Source organism: Danio rerio, chromosome 24 (genome assembly GCF_049306965.1).
Source record: "Danio rerio strain Tuebingen ecotype United States chromosome 24, GRCz12tu, whole genome shotgun sequence".
Lineage (NCBI taxonomy): Eukaryota > Metazoa > Chordata > Actinopteri > Cypriniformes > Danionidae > Danio > Danio rerio.
Window position 1 is genome coordinate 43607624 of NC_133199.1, and position 11199 is coordinate 43618822.

Sequence of the window (11199 nt, forward strand, 5' to 3'; positions counted from 1 at the left end):
GGAGAACGTGCAAACTCTGCACAAAATTCCGGCCAGCTTGGCAAGGACCAGAACCAGCGACGTTCCCGCTGTGAGGCAACAGTGCCAACTACTGGGTCACAGCCACACATCTAGAAAAGGAGGAGGCATAGGCATGGAAGGGTGGATTCTTCAAAACAGAAATGGCTGTCATATGGAACTGAGGTACTTATAGTGGCTTAGAAAACGTCTGATTGGCAAATCATAAATTGACTAATGCGGGGCTGACTGCAAGTAATCATAAGCACACGATCCTCTTGAAATTAGTTTGTAAATAAACTTCACCTTTGGCTACGAACATATTTTGAACAAGTTTTAAAGGTGATTTTCTCTATATTTTGATCTTTTGAACCCTTAGAATACATCTTTCTCTTTGAATTGTAAATAATGTGGGTTTTTACTTCTATTTATTTGTATTACTCTCATTATTCCCTTTTTCTTTTCTTACCCCTTTTTTCTTTTTTTAAACCTTTGTACAGCACTTTGGTCAACCGAAGTTGAATTTAAATGTGCTTTATAAATATAGTTGAGGTTTATTGTTGCTAAAATTCTGTCCTCTCCTAATAATCGCTAGAGTAAAAAATATTGGGTTCCCTTCACTCAAAGTTGGGTCAATATGGACAAACCCAACATTGTGTTGTTGTTTTTCTAATTAAATTTAAATAAACAAATTTAACCCTGTAAGACCTGACTTGTCAAAAAATAGTCAGAAAATTCTAATTTTCTGGATCTGGGATGTTTATTAAACCATTAAGCAAAAACAATTTTTTTTTTTTGCCATATAATTTTTTTTAATGATATTTATTTTGTATCACATTTGATACATCAGGCGTTTGTGCAACTTTTTGCTCAAAACAATGATAATTTTAATTACAAAAAAAATAAATGTAACTTTTTGACAAAAGAGATCATTTCAGGTAGTTTATCTCTTTATTTTTTGTTACATTAAGCATTTTACAGTGTTTTATTATTTCACATTGTGGTAGGCGTACTAGTAGTTGCAGTTCTTGTTCAGGCAAAGATGCACTTTTACATTTACACAGTACACAGATGTGAGAAGTCATTGCTGGTGCATTGTTTTTATCTCTGTCAGGTTTCTCCATGTTGGAAAATGTTCAGTATCATACCTTCTGACATTAAAAAAGCACACCGCAGCTTGACTTTTTATGGGGTGCATGTTTATGTACATGCCTAGGACTTTCTCAATTTCTTTGTCATCTGTGTTTAAAGACTTGCCATCCTTGAATATATTGGGCAGGTTTATTTGTTCTCCAGTGTCCTGTAGCATTTCATCAGTGGCAAACTATTTCAATACTGTACATATACAGAGTCCATAATAATAGATGGCAATTAAAGTGCCATTGAGCAGTTAGGGGAAGATGATGAGTAAGGATGGAGTCCTTAGGCCATGCATGATGATGATAGTCATTCAGACAGCTGTGATGAGGAAGACTATCAAGAAAAAAGTTTAGTCCCGACAAGTAGATGAGGTCCAAACAATACAAACACAGGACACAGTCAGAAAGCAGTCGGTATAAGTCCTCAACAGATGCAATGAACTCAACAAATGTACCATGATATTGTATTTTTCTTCATCTGTATTCTTTCATTTTTGCATTGCCAGTTGCTGACTGCTTTCTGACTGTGCTCTGTGTTTGTATAGTTGGGAACTTTACTTCTGTGCTTGTCTAGACTACACTTTCTTCTTGATATTCTTCCTCATCACTGCTCTCTGAATGACCATCATCATCCATGCATCCTCAACTTTCCCTAACCCTCTCTGTCACTTTAATTGCCATAGACTATTATGCTGATGACATTTTCAAGACACTTTAATTTTTCTATCATCTTCCTCTATTCTTTTGACATCTAAAAATAACCATAAATTGATCAATATAGTTTATCGATTATGAATTATTGTAAAAATACCCACAATGTATTTTAAAATGGTCACTATTTATATTAATTTAATCATCCAAAAACATTGTGTTCGCATAGTAGTAGGCATTATATTGATTACATTACAAAAATGTGACATCATTGTTCGGAAATAAAGCTCCTTTTATACCTGTTTTATCAAATTTGATAATGATTTTTATTTGCAACAAAATAAATTAATTATTAAGTAATTATGCTTTGTTTCAATCAAGAAAACCTTTATTTAATAAATTTAGTAACAATATAAATGTTATTCTTACTATAACAACTTGAAATTAGCAAATAGTTTTACAGTTTCCTCTTGAAAATGATGGAGTTTCTTTACCTTAAGTATCTGATACATGATCTCAAATGTCCTCCAGGTGGCAGTGTTTAATAATTCAGTTCAAATCAGCCCTTACTGTAGTGTCCATGATTATTACATTTACAGCATTCAGGGGTGTGAAAAGTAATGAAAGATTATACTGAAGCAAATATACAGAGTGAACATTTCATTTAATTAAAAGTACCCTGCTAAAACATTTTTATAATACTAATAAAGCAATTAATTTACATAGAATGTTACAGATTTTATACATTTCATAAAAAACAAAGCACTCAAATATTAACAGTATCTTTTAAACCAAAACATAATTCGTTATATCAATGCTTTCTTTATTCTCTCAAAAATTTAAACAGACAGCTAATGGATATATTGAGATGGAAATATTACATTAATTTATTTTCCTTTGGCTTAGAACCTTTATTAATCAGGGGTCGACACAGCGGAATGAACCGCCAACTTATCCAGCATATGTTTTACACAACGGATGTCGATGATTGTTAAGTCCATTGGACTCTCTTGTAGATAAACCCCATAAACAGTGATGATGGAGGTCTGACTGAGCTGATATTCTTTCGTGATCTCAAACCAAACCTTGTCTTCTCTCTTTACACCCAGCATGTAGTTGACCATCGCATTGATCAGGCTTATTTTTCCTTTGCCTGTTTCTCCAACCAGCAGAATAGTTTTTTTGACATTGATTTTTGTCTTTTTCGTCTGGGTCGAGCAGGATTTCTATCTTCAAAGAAGACACTTTTTTTGATGAGATCTGTTCTGTTCTGTTCTGTTCTGTGTTTTAAGCATAAATAACAAAAGACATGTAAAGGTTACACTTAAACAATTCAATTGTAAAATGAGTAACAACATATTCATATTCATATATTCATATATATATTCATATTAATAAAGGCCTATCCACAGAGCCCAAAAACACATTCAAAAAAATTTGACAACATATTTGTGTAGAAAAAGAACTAAACATGCTGCATTAAGTAAATCAAATATAAACATTCATTTTACTATGCAGAAGCTGAGTGCAGGCAGCATGGTGGCACAGTGGGTAGCATGCCTCACAGCAAGAAGGTCACTGGTTCGAGCCCTGGCTGGGTCAGTTGGCATTTCTGTGTGGAGTTTGCATGTTCTCCCCATGTTGGTGTGGGTTTCCTCTGGGTGCTCCGGTTTCCACCACAGTCCAAACACATGTGCTATAGGGGAATTGGGTAAGCTAATTTGCTCATAGTATACTGTATGTGTGTGAATGAGTGTGTATGGGTGTTTCCCAGTGATGGGTTGCTGCTGGAAGGGCATCCGCTGCATAAAACATTTGCTGGAATAAGTTTATTCTGCTGTGGCGACCCCTGATTAATAAAGGGACTAAGCAAAAAAGAAAACAAATTAACTACCTAATTTAGCTAAGAACAGATAGATATCAGAGTCCAGAGTCTCATTGTACTGTAGAGCATGTCAATAAAATAATTTTGAACATTACAGATACAGACCTGGCTTATCATATTTAATTGTTTGTAATAATTGTATCTGATTGAGGCAAAGGTTTTCATCAGAATTTTGGCCCAACTCTTGCTTCGTCGCAGTTAATTTACAGTACCTGGACTGGCCTGCTAATGAATTACAGGGGTGTAAAATACTTAATATACCTTCTGTCATTTCTGCCGGTATATTTAAAAAGACAAACACAATGTTTCGATACTTTTATTAAATAGCCACTTTTATAAAAACTAAATTTACAGTAATACATTTTTTGCCATGACGTGTTCAGTTAATTTAGTTGTTTTGATTTTGCGGTTTCAGCTTTAAAAATGCTTTTAAAGTTTCAGAAGATGTACCCAGGTAGCAAAGAATTCTTGCCCAGATTTGGCATATAGCTAGCACAGCAGGCATTCATGTGGCACTGGCATACAGCATGTGGGCCAAACAAGGCTATTATTTATACAAATTATATTATTATTAACCAAATGTCAAAGTCAGTTTATTTAATAAGACATAATATATATATATATATTTTTTGATTGTTTCATTTTATGCACAAGCACACATTTAATTGTTAAAATAAAATAAAATAAAAATTTAAAGAAAGACATACCCATAGGGTGCCTAAATTGCAATTCTTTATGGGTTTATCAATTTCATTGCAGTCGTGACACACCAAGTCCAGCTTCCAGACAATGATCAAAAGTGTCATATCTGGCTCAGTTCAGGCTCAGTAATAACTTAACTTGACTTGACCCAGATATGGTCCATGTTTGACCCTTGTCTGGAAGCCAGACTTGGTCCAGTCATGTATCGTAATTCCTTGCAGCATGTGGGCCAAGCAAAAGCTGATTGTATGGGACAGAGCTGGGCCAGAGAAATTTTGCTGTGTGGGTATAGTATCTGAATCTGAGCACAAATTCTGCCCCAAAGCCAAATAAATATAGTTGTGTCAATGAGATTCAAGCAAAAGCACTTATACCATATTCTCATTCATAAATTCTAAAATAAATAATGGTATGATCCCGTCATTTTCTCTTCTGTCCTCCAGGTGGCAGCATTTAATAACACAATTTCTAACTGCACAAATGCAGCTTTAGATCATGATCAAATACATGTAATGCTTAATAATACAATTACAAACAGTTCACAAATAGCATTAGCAATCATGATTAAATGCATATATTTCTGTGTGGAGTTTGCATGTTCTCCGCGTGTTGGTGTGGGTTTCCTCCAGGTGCTCCAGTTTCCCCCAGTCCAAACACATGCGCTATATAGGGGGATTGAATAAACTATATTGGCTGTAGTCTACTGTATGTGTGTGAAAACAATAGTATATAGGTGTTTTCAGTAGGCATCCGCATACCTGTAAACATTGGGATGTATAAATAGGCTGATATGCCCACCATAATAAGAAAAAAACCCCCACCAAGATCGACATCTTTAAATATTATTATTAATTATGTGTGTGTGTCTGTTCATACATGCACCCAAAACCCAGACTTTCGATCTGCTTCAAATTATGTGTACAGAATCTGTTTGGGAAACAGCGCCTATTCATCACTATGGCTGACAGTCATGCACCGTTATATGACTGTATTAAGGATTGCAAAGGAGAGATGATGGCACCTGTGATGAAAAGAAAGGGAATCGCACCATTTTTGTGTTTTCGTATCTAAACAAAGCGAAAGCACAGAACATACTCACGCCACTGGTGGTTCGGCGGAATGAGTACGTATTAAGAGGCTCTGCTCTTTAAATGTTTCTTGCCATCCTTCAGAGAAACACTGAAAATACAGGAGAAATACAGGACAGGAAAATACTTTTACGGGATGATAGCGGGATAGAACTGTAAAATACGGGAGAATCCCGGAAAAAAACGGAAAATCCCAGAAAAAAACGGAAAGCATCCGCTGTGTAAAACATTTGCTGGATAAGTGTATCAGTTCATTCCGCTGTGGCAAACCCTGATAAATAAAGGTGAACTAGGCTGAAACAAAACAAATAAATTAATCTAAATAGTATCTATTGTGTTTTCTGTGAAGACCTGTTTGGTTTGGTATTTGTTTTCAATGTTGGAGCAGCATATACAAATTATTTAACAAAACTAATTTAACCTGATCACAGATTGCATTTAAAATTTATTTCAATTTAACATCTTTTGATGAATCTCAGAGCTCTGTATTTTCCGTCAGCTCTCTTCTTGATGTCTTCCACTTTTTTGACCTTTTCAGGCTCATTTATGTCCTTCAGCTTCTCCATCAGATAATCCACATGTTGAAGTGTGTTCAGTGAATCAGCGTTAAGAGCAATAAACTGCAGAATATCCACACAGTAAAATGCCTCAAACACACTCCTCATCTTCTCCTTCTCTAACTCCCGCAGCTCTTCTTCCAGTTTCTTGATTGCAGACTCATTGGTCTTGATTTTCTCATCATATTTCTTCTTTAAATCTTCATTCGTCCTCTTCTCCTTCTTTGTCCTTGTCACATATATTTTAGGTGTTTTGATGTGTTTGCTGTAGTGGCATTTATTAGAGCACACTGTACAGTGATTCTTTCTCATCACACTACACAGAGAGACATCACTGGTCCACCAGCATCCAGGATAATGACAGTTCTCCTCACAGACGGTGCAGCACATCGCCGCTTCATCTACAGACCGATCAATATCAACCTTTTCTTTATAGGGCACTTCAACTTCATACTCAAAGTTTTTATTGCTCTGAACATAACACTTGCTTTTCTCCAGAGCCTCTTGAGGTTGTTTCAGCTCATTTTGCTTTAGTTTTATCAGCTGAACATGTGATTTTAGATTGGAGATTTTTATTTCTAGCTGATTTCGTTGTTGTAGAACATCTTGAGTCATCTTCAGGGATTTTGGTTTTATGGTGTTAAGAAACTCAAACAATCCTGTCATTCCTCTAAAGCTCAGATTCCAGGATTGTTCCTGTATTGTCTCATATTCTTCATCGTGAGCATCTGACTGATAGTTGTCGAACAGGAAAAACACAGGCTGATTCTTCTGTTCATTCACTGCACACTTGATTTGAGCCTCTTTAACAGCCATTAAGGCATTTCTAGGAGGAGCTCCAGTTGAGTGTGTGAAGAGCAGGACAATGTTTTCAGCAATATCTCTTCCAAATATAGACTGAACAGCATCAAATATGTAGATCTGTCTGTCAGAGAGGCGATTCTGGTTTGCATTAATCACCAGACACACTGCATCTACTGCATGGATCCCATCTTCAGGTTTACTTAAACTAAAAAAACTCACAGCGATCTGTTCATCAAGTTCAGCATGAGTGTCTCCATATCCTGGTGTGTCGATGATTGTTAGATCAGTTGGACTCTCTTGTAGATAAACCCCATGAACAGCGATGATGGAGGTCTGACTGTGAGCTGATGTTTCATTACTCTGGTCATCTGTGATCTCAAACCAAACCTTGTCTTCTCTCTTTACACCCAGCATGTAGTTGATCATGGTGTTGATGAGTTTTGTTTTCCCTGTTCCTGTTTCTCCGACCAGCAGAATGGTTTTATGAGGTTTGTTTTTGTCTCTTTGTCCAAAGTTCATTTTTCTGTATAGTTCAGATTCATCTGACCTGTCTGCTGTTGTTTGCAGTCTGTATCGATCAGGATTTCCATCTTCAATTTTGATGCTTTTTTGGATGAGATCAGTTTTGTTCTGTATATAAGGAAAAACAAAAGGATACAAGAAAGATTGTTATTTGTAATGTTCATTTATAGGTCATAAACAAATTTATATGTCATCTTAATGCAGGCACGTTCAATGAATATGTATTTTTCTTGCCTCCTCAGCTGGTGCCTTATTACAATTTTGATTGATTGATTCATTCATTTTCAGCTAAATCCCTTTATTAATCTGGGGTCGCCACGGTGGAATGAACCGCGTATGTTTTATGCAGCGGATGCCCTGCCAACCACAACCCATCACAGGGAAACACCAACACACACTCATTCACACACTACGGCAATTTAGCTTTATCAGTTCTATAGCACATGTGTTTGGACTGTGGGGGAAACCAGAGCACCAGGAGGAAACCCACGCCAACATGGCGAGAACATGTAAACTCCACGCAGAAACAACAACTGACCCAGCCGAGGCTGGAACCAGCGACCGTCTTGCTTTGAGGCGACATCGCTAAACTGTTTTTGGATTTTTGTTGTGGAGACCTGCTACTGTATTTTGGGTATTTTAATTAAATCCCTGATCTGATTTCACCAAGTAGAGCATAATCCTGAATCAAGCTGTGGTCACACTAGAGTTTGTGTGCGAAATTCTGTCGTGCAACGCTACAAAGAGAGGCAGGATTAAACAAGATGATTAGACATTTAAAAAGCAAGTGATTGCTACATGTTTTAAATTTCTGTCCAGAAATGTCATGTTTTAATCCTCGATTGGTCTCACAAAGTAAAGTGATGTGATTTCGCAGGTCAAAGTTTATAAAGCTTGAACTTTGCACCGAAGAAACCTGCGAAACTTGATGCATGACCCTGTGTTTCCGGTCTGATGCATTTGCGTGTCTATGGGGGGAAAAGCTCAGTGTGACCGCAGCTTTAATCATCATCTATGTTGATCCGGGAACAGCATTCCAATCAGCCAATCAGAATAAAATGATATGTTTACCGTTTATGTTAATTTAGGTTTACATTGAGGTTTATGCAATTTTACATGATTGTTATCCAACTATTATTCCCCTCTGATTTTGGGAAATATTTACAGTTATGGTTGGGTTTAGGGGTAGGTAATAGGTTTGAATTACATTTTCCAACAAAAATTTTCTTCCAGGATCAGCATAGATATTAATCCAGGATCGCATCGTACTTGGCAAAATCATAACATGCAATTAAAAAGCTGCTTTTGGATCACATGTCTTATGATGATAATTTGTCTTATAAAATCGTAGTAGCGTGATGAAAAGTTTGCAGCTCAAAATTATTAATGCTCACTATATTTTTTTGGTGAAACCTGAAAAAGTACACTCACGCACGAAAAGACAAATAAAAAAACACTAAAATATTGGTTTAATAAATGTGCTCTGATTGATAATTTCATTTTTGTCAGTCGTATCTGGATGCAGCCTTGATGATGCAAGCTGAGACCACATATCTCAGCGATGCAATGTCAGACACAATGCACTCAATGGAGCGAGTAACGTTACTGTGCGGTGTAGGGTTAGTTGAGCACATTAAAATGCATTGGATGCAGCTCTCATTTTCGTAGACTATTGATTGAGTCTTTTTTCCCGCTTCACTTTGTCAATTGAATTTTTTCATTCCTCTTTTTTTTTTAGAGTTCTTTAACTCTAAAATCTGGACTTTACTAGAACTATGTTAAGCTGCTTTGACACAATCTACATAGTGAAAAAAGTTATAGAAATAAACATGAATTGAATCTTCTTCTTATGAGTTTTATTGGTGTTTGCATACAATTTCTAGATGCATTACTGTCACCTGCTGGTTAGGAGTGTGGGCCATGATCACACAAACAATCAACCTTAAAAAAAAACAAAAAAAAAAAACACCTTCCTACATAAATTTTATCTAAACTCTTTTAGCTAACTTAGTCATTTTCAAATATAGCATTAAAAATTATTTACAGTCCTCATCTGCCTTGTTTTGTAACATTTTGTTTTGTACTGTTGAGTCCTGCATGTCTCCATCAAAGTCTTGAGATTATGCTTTCTTCCTTTCTATTTCTGCCTGTTTATCCTTCCTTTATCCACATTAGTTTGTATATTAAACACTTATCTTTAATTTCTTTCTTCCTACCATTGCTTTAGCAATCTATTTTTTTAAATTACTGTATTAAAACTCCATTTTACTAAATTATATTTCCATGTCTATAATTGATTTTCTTGTAGCATCTTTAGCATCCTCATCTGCCAACTAATTTTTTGTTATTCCTCTGGAACCCAACTTATCCCATCATTCAATATAGTGTTTGCAATATCTTAAGCAACACCTTATCTTGCTTTCAGAACGTCCACTCGCTAGTTATCAATTGAGTGAATAAAATAAAGAAATCCCTTTTATTTCAAAAGAAATCTCAGCACTAGCCAATGAGATTACGCCTAGCCTGTTAGCCCTGCCCCCTAACAAATAATCACCTGACAGACATCACCAGCTTAATCATTGTCACAATTTATAGCTGATAAATGTTTGCTTTAAAGTAAATCCAGCTGTCGGTATTTCAAAAGACACACTTGATCTGAATTGTTTCAATTGTTTGCATTGGTGCCTATTTTCAAAAGGACATCTGTAAGTTATTGGAGATTTCTGTAATATATTTATGTATGTTAGTGTTTCTCAAACCTTTTCCTAAAAACACACCAACAGCATTTGATCAAACACACCTGAAACAACTCATCTGAACATTAGAAGAGACTCCAAACCTGAAGTTAATGGGGCAGAAGGGAAACTTCTGACAAAAAATGTTCTTGGTGTGCATGCAGGAACAGAGTTGGGAAACACTGATACATGTAATGCACAGTACAAAACGAATGGCACAGAAAATCATATAAACTTTATGTCATATCATATCTGTCTTACCTTGCATGAAGGATCATCTTCAGTGAGGGGTCTGAGTGTGTGTTTGAGGTGTTTCTGTGAGTCTCTGCACATTAAACACAGTGGCTGTTTGTCCTCCAGACAGAAGAGTTTGAGTTTCTCTCGGTGTAAACTGCAGATCTGCTCAGGTCCTGATGAACAGCTTTCGTTTCTCTGCTTCAGGAATAATTTGCACAGGTTTTTCAATGCAAGATTACCTGTAGGAGTGTTTGAGGATGATCTCCTGCAGACGGGACACTCCAGAGAGTCTGTGCTTCTCCAGAGCTCTTGTAGACACTCTTTACACACACTGTGACTACATGATAAAATAACCGCATCTCTGAAGATCTCACAACACACGGGACAAGAAAGATCTTCTGCAGAAACAAGTATTGAAGACATGTTCACTGGTTGTGCTCCAGAAATCTAAACTTTTACAATGATTCAGAAATAAACTTCTCATAAATCCTCATTGAAGGTTTTTCCTCTTCATTCATTGATTGTCGACTCCTTTTTGCTTTTGTCAAGAAAGAAAAGAGTTGGAAAGGAGAAATGAAAGATCTTTTTTGAAGTGAAATGAGTAAAGATTTGAGGTGTGTTTGAACGGGTCAAAGAACAACATCAGGATTATGTAAAATTTTAACAAAATGGACTGAAATTAACCTGCAATCAAATGTTTTAAGAGGTCATTCACACAGAACAGTCAGTCATTTGTGCTACTTTTAAATGGTTTTTCTGTTAACACACCCTGAAAATGAAAAACAAGAATGTAAATACATGCAGTGTGTTTGCAATTACTCTTATCTTGGTTATATTTTAACAATTTCAGCTCATAATTTACTGTTCGCTCCTGTGAAGCTC

At 36.1% G+C, this 11199-nt stretch overlaps 1 protein-coding gene across 1 annotated transcript; it reads right to left on the reverse strand.

The window, feature by feature from the left end:
• Window positions 1-4303: 4303 nt before the first annotated feature.
• LOC572443 (uncharacterized) lies at window positions 4304-11199 on the reverse strand. Its single transcript, XM_068217267.2, has 2 exons — window positions 10342-11199; window positions 4304-7453 (listed from the first exon to the last, which is right to left on the reverse strand). The coding sequence occupies exons 1-2, from the start codon at window positions 10738-10740 to the stop codon at window positions 5918-5920; spliced, it is 1935 nt and encodes a 644-aa protein (XP_068073368.1). The 5' UTR covers window positions 10741-11199; the 3' UTR covers window positions 4304-5917.

Coding starts and splice junctions, on each gene's coding strand:
- LOC572443 (XM_068217267.2), bottom strand. CDS start 10,740: ATGTCTTCAATACTTGTTTCTGCAGAAGATCTTTCTTGTCCCGTGTGT. Junction 7,454..10,341: donor AAGATGATCCTTCATGCAAG/GTAAGACAGATA, acceptor CCTTATATACAG/AACAAAACTGATCTCATCCA.